Below are 17315 nucleotides of genomic sequence, written 5' to 3' on the forward strand. Positions count from 1 at the left end.
TTCTTCTTGGTGCTCTGGAGGTCTTCCTTTGTTCTCTGCTTCCTCCCATGGTAACAGCAAGGGAAGCTGTGAAAATACTCATTTAGGGAAGGATCAGCTCTATTGCAGCCTTATTTCACTCCAGGAGTGGTGTTAGGGCTAACGGTTCCCACCAGCAACCCATCGGGTTGCACAACCAGAAGCAGAGTTACTGTGGGGCTAGTGCAGGACTAGGGGGCTGTGGGACTACAGAGTGACCGAAATCCCATCAGCACAGGTGCTGGTTGAGGCTGGGGTTAATATCTTTTTTTTTTTTTTTTTTGGCCAGAAGATGTTGCCATGGGGAATACTCAGTGGCAGGCATTTACAGCATCTTCTGCTTTGGGTGCTCCCAGCAGAAGCCCTTGGAGACAGGGCTGGAGGCAAGTCAGAGTGGAAGTGGCTTCAGTTCCAGCCTAGCTCGGCAGGAGACTGGATGTGTGTCAGTCCCAGTCCTTGGGAAGGGAAGTTTGCTCACACTTCTTCCAGAGCAGCTTTGGAGCTGGATGTCGTAATAAAACGTTTACGAACTGAAGTAGGGCAGCCAGCTCCAACTGCTTGGTCTGACCACAGAGCCTCCCTCAGCTATGGAGGCAGGTGACTATAAAGAAATGCTAACATCTAGGTTTTGGGGTAAGGTATTTTTGAACATGGAAAAGCCTCCCTGACTGATGGCTCAAGTTGTAGCTCAGCTCTCATAGTATGCTTTAGAATAACACCATATTTTGCTCTCCTTGTCTGAGTTTACATTTGCCACATCTTTTTTGTTTTGCTCAACATGGGGTTGGGTAACGTAAAAACTGGCTGAAACAGCCTTTCACAGAGACTGAACTTGGCTGAAACAGGACTTCACTTCTAGCCTAGGAAGGTCCGGACAAGCTGGAGAAATATCTGGAAAACTTGTGAGAATCCCTGCTCTCGTAAGACAATCAGATCAGGTTTGCAGCCCGAGGGAAGTTTGTGCAGTTAATAGAAGTACATACAGACTCAGCGGATGCCTTCTGAACCTTTTGAGGTTTATCTGACATTTTGCAAGGAACACAGGTCCAGCGGCACTGCAGGTGTCAGGGCAATGAGTCATTTGGGAGGTTGCACAGCTTTGTCTGGATCCCTGGGTTCCAGCAGCCATACTCAGCAACCTAGTTATGAAACACGCAGGGCAATCGGCAGGGTAGCGAGCTCTTTCCAGTTCCACTCAAATGAACATTAGAAATACAACCTCTCAGCAGTTTACTCTTTTGCACATTGGTACAGAAAAAAATAGCAACAAATTTTAACTGTAGTCCATGAGGAAAATTAATTGAACTTACTAAATAATGAACTAAGCATCAAAATGTAACAGGCTGAGGTTAAAAATTCACTTCTGTCTGGCATCCCCCTACCTATCCCCCTCAATCTTCTTCGCAAAGTGCTCCCATGGAGTGAATGCCCTGTAAAGTAGCTTCACTTAAAAGGTGAAATACTTTCAGCGTGACATCATCTACAAATACCATAATATGCTTTGGGTTTATAACCTAATATTTTCCTGGTTGTGAGCCAGTATCTGGGAATCGTGAAATACTTTTTTTCCCCTGACTATATATTAGAGGAATGATAAGAAATCAGAACAGAGCTTAATGCATATTTGTCTTCTCTTCTCAGCGCCTCAAAAGAATGCTTTACAAAGAAGAAACATCTTTATCACTCACCTAGATGCATCAAGGCTTCCTTGTCCCAGGGCCAAGTTGCCACTCCAGCCAGCTCTTCCTCGGAGGAATTGGCAAAGAAGATGTTAAGGTGTGTGGATCCATCCAGTTTGAGGATGTTCTTTAGTTCATTGACATCTAAATATGCTCTGTAGAAACAGAAAAACATTCTTGTTTTCTAAAGGTGACACAAAAAGCAACAAAGTATTGAAGAAGTGCTGCAATCCAGGCAAAGATCTTATAATATCCTGCGTATCAGTCACCTGAAATATTTTAATAACACACTCCCAAACTTCAATTACTTTGCATTTGTATAGTGGATCTCATCTCAGGACTTCAGGCCGTTGATTAACCAAGGCCACAAAATCCAAGGTAAATACATAAAGCTGTCCACATTCCTAAGATAAGTATAGGAATCTATTTATTATGAACACAATTAACAATGCATTATGGTCAGTAAATCTTTTTATATCAGCAGTTACCTTGCACATTTCCTCTAAGTTGCTTATTATTGTTTCCTCTAATTTTCCTTCACAATAACAAGCTTCACATCTCCAGGCTGGTGCAACAACTAACACCAGCTCACAAAGTTACTTCTTGCCCACAGTGGCGGTCACTTGTGCTGAGATGGACACGGTCCAACCCTGACATACGACTGTTGTTTGGCAATTGCTATTTCCAGCAAGCAAAGTTGCACCACAGCAGTGGTACCATACCATGACATACATTCCTAAGGCTCCCTAGGTCCCTGTCCTGAAGAGAGGGGATGTCTAGGCGTGCCAGAGCAATCCCTTAAGCTTGATGGCCATTGCAAGCACCTTTTGCACCCCTTTAAAGGAGAAAACTGTCAATACTGGAATACAGGAGCTACTTGCTGCTTTCAAGGGCTCCGTGATGCTCCAACTCGGAAGCTGGAGAAAGTGAAGCGTAAGAGTAAACCCATCGGTTCTCTGTTTCTAGCTCATGTTGTGTTTTGATACGAAGGGTTGTGCTAACACCAGATCTAAACCACAGATAAGTTGTACTATCCTCACTCGACAGGTGGAAACAACAGAGAGAGAGGTCACACTGAGTCAAGCACGGTTGACTAGCTTGTCAGCAAAGGACACCACAATGGTCTAGAGCAGGTTGATTTCTGCTTCCTAAAGTCCCCCTTTCCATATGCGGATGGGTGTGTGTAGGGCTCACGCAGCTCCCACAAACCGAACGCACTTGCAGTCAGTAAGGAGGGTTCCTCGCATACTTGACAAGGCTTTCGTTCCCAGAAGGGTAAAGAAAAAATAGGGGAGTTGGCTCAGCACCAAGATCTTTCTGTCCTTCCCTGGAGGACTCCCCAATGGAAAATACATTCATATTTCCACAATAGCTTCCCCTGCCACTTGCTGAAGTCATTGCCTCCAAAATAGTTCATGGCAGGGTGTCCCCAGGCCCTCGCTGACTCATGGAGGAAGACGTGCTCTTTGGGGACACCAGTGGAAGGGTATGTTTCCATTCCATACAGTGTTTATCTTCTGATGGATGGGGATGACATCCTGAAGGACAGGTCAGCGCTGTGACCCTTTATGCATTTCTCATCTCTCTGCTGTTCCCAACAAATCTATGGAAAATACACAGATCTTTCCCTTAGCTCCTCAAGCTTGTTTTGCATGTGTCCACAGTGTTCTGAGGCTGCGCAGAATCTATTTCCAGGATCTTCTTTGTACCTTTGAAAACATCTTTTCCAAACGTGGGCTCATACGTGTCCAGAAGCAATAGTTTGAAATTGTATATGAGAACTAATGTGCATTTCCAAATGAAAGTGTAAGTGCATCAGGGGATATGTGACAGAGAACACGTGTACATCAAGGGGACGATGCGTATGCCTGCACAGGTGGCAGCATCAGGAAAAGGCAGTGAGCAAAAGTGTAAGAGAGAACGTGGGAGTGATGTGAGACCGTGCAAGAGAGAAAAGGACAGAAACAGAAGCACTGCGTACCTCTGAGTAGAAAAATGTTTGTGTGTTTTGTATCACAGCAGGAGGGAAGGACCCACTGTCTATATTGAGCCTGTGGTTGTTGACTCTGGATGCAGATGCTTTACAGCCTATGCAAATCCCTGGAGGAGTAACTATAATCCAGCTCCCCTCCTGAGATTACCATTTTTATCCTCACTCTTCTCTTTTGGTTTCAAATCATCTAAACTGGTATTTCTTTTTTCTCAGCTCTTTTGCTTATTGTTTGCACAATCCAATCCCCATTTCTATCCTCAGCGCACAGCCACCATCGCTCTGTGAGACTTGGGTACAGGCTACACGCTTCAGCATCTAGGGCTGTTCTGTACACGGATTACTACTGCAGACAACATCCAGAGCAGACAGCATTTAACTAATTGTCCAGTGATGTCAGTGCATCACCGAGACTGAATTCACATCTTACGTAAATCCACTGTACTAAGTCAATTGGACTTGGGTTTAGAGTATTTCTCTGATCACTAATTCTCTGCTAGCCAACAAACGTCTGCAAATGAGCAGCATATATTCAAATGGTGTAAGAACAGAACGCTAAGAGGAGGTTTAGCAAAGGGTCTGCACAGGAGTAGGTGCAAACAGAGCTTGCTTGGAAGGGAGTAAAAGCAAACCCCTTTGTAGCAGCAGTCAGCAACCCCCATCACGTATACATGCTTGAGCGTTTAGCTCAGGCACATCCTCTGTAAGCGTGCGAACATGTGCCTGCATGTGCGTGCATGAAGAGGTGTGAGTGTGTAAGCAAGGGTTTGGACTGTGCACACATGCAAGACAGCCCAGAGTACGTACTCAAAGGAACTAGCGTGTGTGTGTAAGAGATAAAAAACACGAGCTGGAATTCCATCTTCTCCTTCCTCCCCATGTTTCTAATAACCTCCCATCCCTATCCATCATCACCACATTCCTACACTCAAGGAGGCATAAATTAACTACTTTCGCAGTTCATGTCCAACTCCGTAGCCGCAGGCAGCAGACCCAACAGTTACCAGGTCAAAATAGTTTTCAGTTATTGTGTTGGACTAGGCTGACTCCCCCCTGCTGCCGCGGCTGCTTTGTTATCAGCCCAGACTATCTGACCCAACGCAATCTGCGAGCATTGCTTACACTTCTCAAGGTTATGTGGGTCCCCTGATAGAGGACATAATGTCTGTCACATGGGCTCGTGCCAAAGAGAGCCAAAGAGCCCAGCCTTTCCAGCACTGCCAAACTCGCATTTCAACGACATGAGTGCAGTCTTGGAAAGGGATCAAAGCCTTTCCAACTGTCATTAGAATATTTCCTTTATGCATCTCTTTGCGAGTGCCAGCAACATATTTCATAAAATTCATTGGCTCGAGATGGTACCTCCAATATAAACCTGAATGGGGGAACTGTCAGGGCAAGTCTATGTGGAAAACAAAACAAAACTCAAAGCACAACAAAACACATGTAATTCCTGTAATGGAAAAAACATATGATGCTGCGAGCGTGCCTTGCTCAAGAAAGCCTAATGAGCCTATTAGTGCATCATAAAAGGCCTCCTTTGCTGGAATCTGGTTTAGACATAGACATTCTATGGGCTGTTTAAGGCCATTTGGGAGACCAAATCATATCAGGCAATGTGCACATTCCCACCCAGATCTTTTCATTGACTTATTTGTCCAATGCACAGCTTCAGTTCGCTTTTTTCCTCCACTGCAGCGTAAGTGGCCCTCTGAAACCGTACCGTAGAGCAGCTTGCCTTTATCCAGTAAGCCCCGGCCCTCAATCAGTAATATGTATCCCATACAGTGCTCCTGTTTCAGCCTAATGGAGCCTGCAGCTCATCCAGCAGTGTCTCACCACCGCCCTACCCGCCACGCAGCCTGCACCCCGGGAGCCATTATCCCCAAGTCTGTCTCATCTGTCACGTCCGTTTCCTGTCCATTTGGACTGTGGCTTCACCGCAGTAGGACTCGTCCCTGGGTGGGGAGGTGAAGCTCCCGGCCAGCAGCCCCACCTACCCACGGGGGCCACTGCGAGGAGCTCCCTTCTGCTGCCCCACAGTCCCAAAGCTAAATCCAGCCACAAACCTCTGCCACTTAGCTACAAACACACTTGACAATGGCTTCTAAACTTGGTATCAGGTCTAATCGTATTATATCTGGCCTTTGTGACTGGAGTTAAACAATCACTGGGTTGGAAACTCTTTTTCTTCCATTTTTTTCCAGAGAGTGACTTTCCCATGGTTCCCCGACGTGGCTGGGGTGCAGCTTCTTGCACTCATGGTTGTTTTCACAAGGAACGCGGAGCCTTCCAGCCCTTATTGTTAGGAAATGTTTTCTACTGTTTGCTCTGAGTTATTCTCTATTTGACTTTGTTTTGTTTTGGTTTTTTCCTTCAAAGACAAGTGTCACTTTACAGCAAGAAAACAAACAGGGTACTTAAGGGATTATTTGGAAGACCCCACCCAAACTCAGAGAAGGAACTTTGTTATCTGCTCAACACGGAGTATGGACTCCAACTGCCTGGTGAGTTTGTTAGGAATAAAAGGCACTGCATTTCATCATTTAGAAAGGAAAACAACCAACACAAACCAAAACCCAAACAACCCAAAACTTCCACCATCTCCTGAATTAGGAAGTCAGCCTTAAAAAGTCTACATTTTCTCTCTTAACATACAACAGTCTATCCTTTACCTAGCAGGATCAGCATATGGCAGGAGAGAGTAAACCTGCTGGCATCGTAGGGACCCACTACATCACTCTCCTTCCCATGACTCCTTGTTTCTGTTTTCGTTTGGTGCTCTCAAACCAGCTGTCAGCCCAGTTTAAACCATGGCATAAGACAGGCATTCACAACCTGTCCCATTTGTTCAAGCGACATGGAGGACCTAAGGTTTTAGGGTGCAGTGCCCACCTGGAGGTTTTTCAATAGCTGCAGTGAACAACAAGGACAGTTTGGAGATACATTATATTCTTTATGAAGATAATGGCAAGAGCCACAACTTCAACAGCACTGAAAGCTGCCCTCAAAACGGGGCCACTTGGCAGACACACACAATGGTAATTTAGCTTTTCCCCCTGTGGTTTCTCAGCTTTTGCGGGGGTTAGACACGGAGATCTCCTTTTGGAGATGAAGCGTTGATGCCAGTGTATAAGCTGCCTTTTGCCTTCTGTCACAGAGTCACAGAAAGACAAGTCTGGGAAGGATGTCCAGAGACCATCGCTGCCAGCCCTCCACCCCAAAGCAAGGGCATCTCTATATGTCACACCAAGCAAATTTTTATCTATCTCATACTTAAGACCACACATGACAAAGACTATGCCACTGCCCCAGCAACCTACAGCCCATGTTTCAATACCTTCATGGTCAGGAAGTTTTTCTGAAGGTCTACCTGAATCTTCTTTGCTTAACAGATGTGCATGAGGATTTGTGCCATTCCCCACAGACAGGGAGATGAGAGGAACTGCTCTACCAAACTTCTTAGTTATTTGAAAGTTTCTTGTATGTTCTGTAAGCCTTCTCATTTTTAGGCTAAAACCACCTTATTTCTTCAGCCTCTCCCCACTGGTTATATTTTTTAAGACCTCTGGTCATTTCTGATGCTCTCATCTGCACTCTCCACACCTTTCCCAAAGGCAGGTCATCAAAAGAGGACACAGTCCTCAAGCTGAGATCTTATCAGTGCCATGTAACTGCTGCATTCGTCCTGTCTAGCAGCTCCAACATGACATAAAGTACACAGTAGAGATTTCAGACCTACAAACATTTGTAACATTTTTTTTCTTCCCCCCCCAAAAGTGCTACAGGTCTATCAAAAACCTGAACAAAAAAACCACAACCTACAAACCCTCCTTCGCAGTGGACTTGAAAGAAAAATTTTGTCTAACCCAACATTAAGGATCTGCCTTTCCTGGCAAATTTAATTTTGCTCCTCATTTCAGATGGATTGCCATAAATCATGCGAAGCAGGAAGCGTGCCTCATCTACATTTAGTTTAGCGTTAATTTAAGACACTAGCGTAAGTGTAGTAAAAGTCATGATAATTTATTGATAAAGGTATAAATCTTTCAGTGATTGGGACAGAGCCTGAAATAGAGCGGAGCCAGAACATTACAAGTGAAAGGCTTCGGGTCCCAATTTAGATCCAGATCACTGCTTGTGTTCACACTGAAATCCAAATGTGTAACTGTAATTCCGACCGCATCCAAACCAGGCAGTCACTAGGTCATGTCCACAAGCATAAATCACAAGCACTGTCAGCACATGGAGGCTTGGCAGCTTCTAAAGGACTTTGGTTATTCTGCTGCAGCAAAATGTCCTCTACAGCCCCCAAATCTGATTTCCCGTTACAAGAAAGGAGGAATGTTTTGGGGAAAAGAAATAAAATCATGATAAGGATCCAAGAAAAGACACTTAAGATAAATGTTCAACTATAAACCCAGCATCTCGGGTAGGTTTGGGAGCCTGTGCTGAACTCTGTATCATTGCAGTGACACTGCCAAGGCATTTGGGTTAGCTGGTTAAAGCTGGATAAGGTCTTTTAACATCAGTGGTGGGTCCTACAGCTAAGACTGACCCTACACAACACATATTACAAAATAAAAGCCCACATGGCTACAAAAGTCTGGGTGTTCATTGATCCTAGAGTGCTCTCTTTCCCAAACTGAATTAATTCTACCATTATGCTAGTGACTCAGGCTTTAGTCACCCCATTAAAAAAAATTATTTTAAAAACAAATTATAGAAAAAATAGAAGAGCCTTACTGTGCAGAATATAGGAATCCTTTGGGTCTGGGTTTTCTTTATCCTGCAACATGACTAAGAGCAGCTCCTTGGTCTAAAGTAGGGAATTTTTACAATTGTCAACTCAACAGTTCCATTCCATTTGATTGAAACACTGGCTTTCCAGCAGGACAATCCCAGAAATAAGCACATTTCCACTGTAACAATTTGCACTATAAATGTACAGGACCGCAAGGAAAAAACCCCACCCCATACATGCAGGAAATTATTTGCTACTGAGTTTTATAAATAAGTAGCATCATCTATAGATCCCTAATGGCGCACTCCTGCTCAGCCCTATCTGACTTTCTCATAAAAGACCTCTTATAAATGATACGGGTATTTCCTACACTTGCCTATAGACAGCTCCTGGATGTTGTGAATGCAATATCTACTTAATGGGTTGAACCACAGCAACAGGTTGGAATAAACCTGATGGCTAGACTACTCCAAACCTACCTCCAGGTCCTCTTTTGCTCTGGTTCATGGCAGCTTGCACTTCGAGCCAACTTCTGTTCTCACTGGGCTGCACACAAGTATCAGCTCTGACGGTGATGTGTTTGCTCCAGTGTAAATCTCGAGTTAGTCAGAGCAAAATCTGATTCTCAAAGTGCAGCTTCAGGTTCAAGTCCAAAATCTCAAAGGAAACCTCAGTTGAAACAACCAATTTTTGCCCAATTTCTGGCCAACACCACTTGCTTTTCTAAGGAGGGAGGCGGGTTTCCTCAGATCTCCGCACGGATTCTCTCAAAGGTTTGTAAATCCTTGCCAAATCCTTCACAAACCTGGGCTGTGATTCAGAAATACAGTGAAAACAGATTTTTTTTTTTTTTTCTTTTTCCCCGGCACTTTTGCTGCTGGTCCTGGCCAGGATAAGAAAGAGTAGAGGCTCAGGGAAAAAGAATGGGGAAAAAGATGATGTAAACATTTTCAAATGTCAAACATGTTCTGTCTAAGCTCTGGGCAAAAGCCTGGGGTGGCTGTTAACATACAGAAAATTATTTGTTCCCTCTCTCCCTTTATCCTCCCGGGGTTTACTGCCCATTTCTTATACCAGAGACCCCACTTTTATATAACCGTTATGTAGGTTTATAGAGAGTTGCAGTGCTACAGACCATAAATAAGTGATCACCAAGCCTTCTTCCTTTGCAAAGTCTATAGCCAAAAGCAGAGCAACATTTTGAGTTCACTTGTGCAGCAAGAACCGAAAACCCCCATTTCCTTGCACAACCATAAAAAATAATTAAGCTAACCAACTCCACAGAACTAGGAAAAGATATGCTGGCTGGCCAACTTGCAGGAAGAAAAAAAAGAAGACAAAGGGAAAGCCTTGGCAAAGAGAATTGTGATCTTACTGTACAATTAACTTTTGAGACAGTGAGATTAAAGCATGGAACATTTCAAGAGACATCTCTTTAAACAGCCAAGCGTTATGAAGCGTATATGCACATTTCACAGACCTTTGAAATCAGCAACACTGGCAGGTTTATTTGTTTTGATTGTCTCTTTCTTTTACTACTTTGGGATTTTTTTTCTCTCTCTCTCTTTTTCAAGACTAGAGCCAAATGACCCATGAGAAATGTACTGTAATTTGTCTCTTATCCATCCCTCATCTCCATCTGATATTCCCTTTGCCCTGGTTACCCTGATGTTTTTCCAGACTCTACAGGCTGAACCATTGTAACAAGGAGAAAAGTCAAATGATAAAGAAACAAGTGGCGTAAGGATATTTTCAGGAACCCCTTCTGCTAAAACAGATTTCCTTTGTCGCTTTTCCAAAAAACCCTTTCGGCTGCAGCAAACATCATTCACGTCTACTCGAGAATTCAAATCCATGTAGGCAGGTATATACATTTTAGGCTATTTTAACCAGCAGTTATACTGCTTGGCACTTCCACAGTGTTTCCCTTCTGGGCCTCAAAATGCTTCCTAAACATCATGAGAGAAATTCCACTCTGGTCAAAGCCCTGACACAAGTCGTCTGTGCCGCTCCAAAGCCCGTCCAAGGGCTTAAGTGATCCTAAAGTGGGACAAGAACCCTTGCGCTGGGACTGCCCTCAAGAAATTTCACCATGTCTGAAGAAAGCCACAAAATAGGTAAATAGAATAATTTTCCTCATCTTCCAAACACGAAAACTGAGGGAGAGAAATGCAGTAATTTGTTCAAAGTAACAAAACATTCAGGGTGACAGCTAGGACTAGAAACTCGATCTCTTGAGCCTACATTCTGGGATAACATGGAGCACCTTTCTGTTAAATAAGTGGTGGCTTGTGTTACTGATCCTTTCAGTTTTCTGCTGGTGGCCACCAATCATATTTTACAAGCCTTCACTTTTATTTTACAATCTTTTACTCGTATTTTACAATCTTCAAAGAAGTCCTAAAGGTCCGGTACTCAGCAGATGGAAAGCCAGAGCTCCCTACAATAAGCTGGTCAGTCCTGAATCCCTTTGCAGTTTCTGAGGACAATGTGGCACATCTACTTCACACCCAGATTTTCTTGTGGAACCAGGGCTCTGTTCTCAATGAGCGAGCAGCCACCATTCTAACAATCTTTAGCATTTACATACCACCTCTCATCCCAAAGAGCTTCCAAGAACAACAGATACGTGCACAGCACACTGCACAATAGTTCAAGTAAAGGACATTTTGGTTTCAGTCACCAGAACAAACCTGATTTTTTTATGAAAAGCACCCGAGACCAGGAATGCAGCCTGTCGTCACTCCCTTGAATCAAGTCAAGAGTTAGGTAGAGCCTCTGGTAATCAGACTGGAAGTTCAAGATCAAGAGGAAACATGAGGCTTTGACACAGAATTTTCTTTAATCATAGGAGTAGCTCATAGTGACTCTCTCTATTAAAGTTGTCTAACAATTTCCACTACTAATACTCAACTGCACCCTTGTCTTTCTCATCTCCATCCTAGTGACTCGGGGCTCAGGTCTAAGGTGACATCCGCAGCCTGCCCAAACAAATGTCTTGCTGGGGTGACCCAGATTTTGGCAATGCTGGAGCCCTGGGATATGCTTTGTGTTCCCTCTCTAGAATCCAGGGAAAGCATGGAGTCACCTGCTCCTCTGTCCATCTCCCTGCACCATCTGCCCTTGCAGGCAGGATGGGTCAGGACTCTGCTGGGGTGGGCTCCGGTGGGTCACCTACCATGGGAATATCTGGGATTTTTAGGAAGTTGAACACAGTTCAGGGGAAGGAGCACTGTGGCTTTGGGGCACTTGTAGTTAGATGGCAATTAAGTGACGGCTCCTGCAGAAGGGCGACACGCTGCACCGTCCCCGCCGGGGTGTGCAGCTAGGACTTTAAGGGGCTGGTCCTTTAGCATCTTCTCTAATGAACACACAGTAAAAAAATGCAGGATGGAAAAAGAACAAGAACAAATTCTTTGCTCCTTTCATCTCACTTTTTGACACTAATCCTCCCTGCACATAAACCTCGTGCCACAAAGTGAGATATACATTGCTATTGGAAAGAAGAGCGACTTGAAATCAGGCCAACATCAGCAAAAAAAAAAAAAAAAAAAAAATCATATATAACCACAAAGGACTAGCATGTTTAATACAGATACTTCTGGAGTTGATGGGCCAAAATAACCAGTACAAAAATGCATCTTGCAAAACATCACTTTTGCTTTGGAGATGCCGCTTTCTTTTCTGTTTTTGTTTTTACAACTCATGGACTTCCAAATCTCATTTTTTAACCTCCTGGAAGGGTTGTGTATAAAGTTGGTCATGCTGCAGTGGGCAGATCACCAATGGCTTATGGTTAGGATAATCCCAATTTTCCTTTTTTCTGAGAAAGAAATGAAAACCTGATTCAAATGAGACTGGTTGAAATTTCCTCTTATTTCATTTTATGCAGGAAAGGGTAGGAGACACCAAAGCGAAAATCACAAAGAACAAAGTCTGGTGATGGAGAATTTAATTCAGGGAAACCAAGAAAAGCTTGTACCCTGGCACTAAAATCCTCACGTTTCCAAAGTTCATGAGATTTTTTTTCTCCCTGTTACAACAAAGGACTAATATTTAGCTCTTTTTGTTTACTGTTTTTTTTTTTCTTTTTTTTTTTAGGAGGTACTGGTGGATCATACCAGTAAGTCTTCATCTTCAACAGCGAATCCTTGAACACATTTTTTAAGGAATTTAAAAAAAAACCTGAAAATTGAATAGTCAGATTCAAAGAACCATTAAATATTATGAGATCTAGGAAAGCAGGTTACTCTTGTTCTTTCCAAGCACTGAAGAGATTACAAGGAAACAGAAAATGTCAGTCACTGAAACAGAAATTTCACATAAGAACATTTAGCTTTGAAGTTCCCAGAATCCACAGTAAATTGCCAGGTGATCTGGCAGACACACCAACACACCTGCAATGAAAATAGTACAGAGCTGCAGAAAGAAAATACTGTGGACAGTGTATTTTCTAAATCCAACAGATTTTTTTTTTTTTAATTTCTATTCCTATTCACTAAGAAAACAGAAAAAAAAAGGCAAAGAAAGAGCAGGAGAGAGGACTAACTAGACGATGACTGTCAAGCGACTACTGTTGGGAGATGAAACGTGGCAGCAGTGGTTGCACCAGATACTGCTAACACAATTAACTCTCTAATGTCAAAATCCTGCCCCTCATTTCTCTCTGTTGAGGGAGAGACAAGCAGCAGGAGGAAAGATGTAAATGTGCCTTTTCCAAACACTTGTGAACTTTCAGTCTTTCTGGGTTTTGAACCCATGCAGGACCTGCAACGTCTGCATAGATACACGGTAAAGCAAACGCCACGGTACATGGGTGCTCCTGAGAGTGGACGTCTCTTGAACTGAAGGATATACCAAGCAGAAAAGGTCTTCTACCCCTAAATAAACAACGGGCAGCAGAGACATCAAATGCCCAGGTTATTAGTCGGACGGAAGGACATTTGTGTTGCCTCACATATGGATCTGCTAACGTGTGTACCAGAAACAGGCGCTATCAGTCCAGAACATAAGGCAGATTGTAAGCATTCCCTGGAGGACACATTTCCCAAGACCCTACAAAATTGGACTGGCAGCTTATGAAACGTACAATACTGATCCAGCATGTAACAGTAAACTATAGGAAATCATACCCATACATTTGGCCTTCAGACACGAGCGCAGAAATAGCCTGTTCTGGCACCACGAGCCTGTGCATCCACTTGAATCAAACCCAGACCTCTAGCAAAGGGCTGCAAGAAGGCAAAGATCTGTTCTCCATTGTCAAATACTAATACAAGATGGAGAAAACTCTAATTTTCCTTTATGGTAAATTTCTTGACCAACATTTGCCAGGAGTACGACCCGCTGCAGGCAGGACGTGCCGTCTAACTTCCCCGTAGAGTTTGCACCCTCCGTCACTCTATCTCCATATCTCAACCACACATCAACTTTCACTTTGGTATGCCGGCGTAATTTATTGGTAACTTGTCACTAACAACTACTACAGGAGTTAAGATCTTGATGATTACAAAACTAGCTTTGCAAAGGATCCAGTAAAAATTGTAGATTGTCATTTCTGTCCGCTGTTCCCCACACGTAGACCCTGAATTACACAAACCCACGTTTATAAGAGGTATGTGAGCATGAAATGTCTTCCAGCTCCCTGTCAAAGACAGAGGGGGGCTGTTATGAATTCCCTCACTTCCACAACTCTGCTGCCAGCTCAAGTACATCTCAAGACCTTTTCAAAACCTGACATCCTGCCTTCCTCAGTTGTGGGGGAAGGGAAGGCAGCCTGGAAACATATTTTGGACTATCTCCTCCTGATGGTTTTCTAGATCAAAACCCAGAAATGCTTCACATACTGTTTCCCAACGGATAAAAAGAGAACTTTGTGTTTGATCAAGATGAGGATAGCTAGAAGTTTGAATTTTTAAGACAAAATATTTTGAAGCAAAAACGCATGAATAAATCTATCCCCAGAAGTAACACTATTAGAGGAATTCTGGGCGGATGAGGAGGAAGCCAGGAACTCCTGGCCCTTTCCTGAATCCAACTGGGTGCAGGGGGGGAATCAAACAGCACAGATTTCTTCAGGCAAACTGGGAGAAACACTCGGATGTGTCTGACAGAAGCATTTTGCTCTGTGTTTGGAAGTTTATCATGAGTGATCAATTCTGGAAGAATTTGTGAGTGAGTTCTGGTTTTTGGCACTGACGCAGCCTTGGTAAAAAGGCTGGAGGCAAAAGGGAAATAATTTTCATAATGCTGTGAACTGTTGCCATTAATCCTTACCCAAAACATTTCTTCTACTTACTCTAGTGCAGTGCAGTTCTGTAGGAGCTATTGCCCTTCGTCTCAGGAAGACTCTTGACCTCATTCATGCTCTTAGAGATCCAAGCCAAAGACCAAAGTCTTTGGGAGTTCAGTCTTTCTATGGATTTCAGAGAGCTTGGGATACGTAACTTCGTCCAGACAGAAAGCATAACATACATTTGGAACAACATTATATACGTAAAAATAGAAAAGACTGAATGACTGTAAAGGAATGCAGTGTGATGGGGAAGCCTGATGTAAACTGGGCATGGCATTTACATACCTATTTTCAGCCTCTAACATAAGTGCTCTCAATCCTGGTGGAAGAACCTACCTGTTCTCCAGCAATTATAAAGACTTTAAGATTTAATTCTCTCAATCATGCCTATGCTGTGAGTCTATACCTGCTGCGAGCAGATGGCATGGCTGTTCCCCTAGGGAACCAACCGAGCAACAACTACAAATAGCCAACGCTTATCCTCAGCACTTGGTGCAATCCCACTGAGACTACGCATTTTGGGAGGAATCAGCAACTCATAGAATTAGTCCTTAACAGAAACCAAGCCAAACGTGAAGGCAAATTAAAAACCCTTAATCAGAAATGCCAAGTCCAAACGTATTTGGATATTCTGAATAAGAGAAGTTTATGTAGTTCTTGATATTTCTTGGGCATGCCTATGTTTGTTTCCATTTGCACTTGCGGGGACTGAAGACAAGAATAGAGCATTACTGAGCCCGTTGAAATCAGGAGATCACAGAAAAATGCTGTTTTGTAATTTTTCTTGACCAGTTATGCAAACCAAAGCAGTTCAGACAGTTTGGAAACATTTCCACACTTTCTGATACTCACATGAAGCAAACTAAACTCTGGCCTTTTTGAGGGCTACTCATGTTCTCTAAATCAGTGTATTATGTGTCTTTATTTACTTGAAATTTTCACCAATTAATCTCTCCCTATATAATTTTAACTAAACAAAACAAATAAATAAAACAAGGAAACACAAAACAACATAAGGCAAAGCTTTTCAAAGCGTAAAGGGGATTTTATAGCCACATGCTACTCACAGCAAGTGGGTCTTGGGAATACAATTCCCTTTTGTGCCTTTGGAAGGTGCACAAAAAACATGTAGATGATTACAGCGACGGATCTATTAATTGATATCATCTGGATTTTATGTTATTTAATCAATGTCTGAGCTCTGACTGCAAAAGAAGCTTAAATTGACATCCTCGCTCCTTTCTGCTCAGTGCTCCCTAACGTGTCTCCTTCGACATATGAATAGAATTTGCGAGTCTGACAAGGGCACAAGTTTCATTACATCGTATCACAGAAATTAGAAATGAATCAATAAACAAAGAGGCAAACTCCTGATCAGCTCGTTCCTACCACACAATGTGGAATTCTTCACATTTTACCCCTAATCCCACGTCTGATCAAGCTGAAATGTCTTCAGGGTCAAAAGCTTCCTTTTGGGATTTCTTTTACAGTCTAACCACATCTCGGAAAAGACGGTATTTTCTATCTATGGGTCTTATCTTTATCTGTTGTATAATTTGTGCTGTTTAAAGCTGAAGAAATAATTCAGCAACAAACTTCATGTTATGGGGCAGATCTTTAATGGAGGAGAAATGCTGGCACAGCCCAAGTAATAAATTCAACCCCCTTCTCAGCATATTCATTTTTACTGTGTCTTTCAGTTTAATTTTGACATGGAATTTTCCTGGCGTAAATCACACAGGTTTCCCTCTTCCCTTCCACACCACGCTGCGTAGTTCTGTGTTTTGGTAAATCTCATCTATTAATAGTTGCCCTCTGTGGCTATAAAAAAATACCTCAGTAGTCAAAGGCCAACCCTTGCTCGGGAACAGCTGTGGATGCCTGAACGCACGCAGGACCCGGCATCACACAGCAAAGCCCTTTCTTGGCTCCGTGTCAGAGCAAACCGATTAAATAAGGCCAGAGTCAAGCTAACGGAAAAGGAGCCCCTTCCCTGCAAAGGAGGGAGAGAGAGGCCAACTCCAGCACTGGGCTGGAGAAACATCAGGGTATGTCCATTTTCTCACTGACATTTTCTTTTTTCCTTTTTTAACTCAGCAACACCCTCCCCGCTGTGTCTTCCTCGCTCCACCCTTCCGCCAAGTCCCAGTAAAATCTTGCACTTAAAGAAATGGGATAAAGACGTCATCGCAGTGAGTATCAAAGGTCACAGGTTAAATTTTAAGGTCTAGTCTATTTTTTTGTTTGTTTGATTGATTTAACTGATTAAAGCATTTCTGCTCTTCCTGTGCTTTCAGCAGCATCCTGGGTAACTCCAGGGAAATTCAAACCAACCAGCTGTGATCTGTATGACAAAGTCAAGTCTGGAAATACAACACAAGGATGTTGATGGGGCCATACTGGAAAGGGTGAAAGGAGAGGAATATTGTCTGCTGGTAAAGTGACAAAGTGCTTTTACGTATCAGAATGAGAAATATTCAGCTTACCAGAGGATACAGGGAGTCCCTCATCCTCTCAGCCCTGCAGGGTGCCAGTCCCATCGTGGAGGGGCTGGTCAGTGACAAAGTACCCAGCTCCAGGCAGCAGGAA

General features: G+C 43.3%; 1 protein-coding gene across 1 annotated transcript in view; it reads right to left on the reverse strand.

The window, feature by feature from the left end:
- The window catches only part of PAPPA (pregnancy-associated plasma protein A, pappalysin 1), a gene marked incomplete at its 5' end in the record, with an annotated part of 150569 nt that overhangs the window by 122602 nt on the left and 10652 nt on the right, over positions 1-17315 (reverse strand). The window contains one exon of the mRNA XM_010086512.1: positions 1707-1852. Within this exon, the coding sequence (XP_010084814.1) occupies positions 1707-1852 (146 nt within the window). The remainder of the gene's footprint in view (positions 1-1706; positions 1853-17315) is intronic.

The sequence above is a fragment of the Pterocles gutturalis genome, unplaced genomic scaffold (genome assembly GCF_000699245.1).
Source record: "Pterocles gutturalis isolate BGI_N339 unplaced genomic scaffold, ASM69924v1 scaffold6356, whole genome shotgun sequence".
Taxonomy (NCBI): Eukaryota; Metazoa; Chordata; class Aves; order Pterocliformes; family Pteroclidae; genus Pterocles; species Pterocles gutturalis.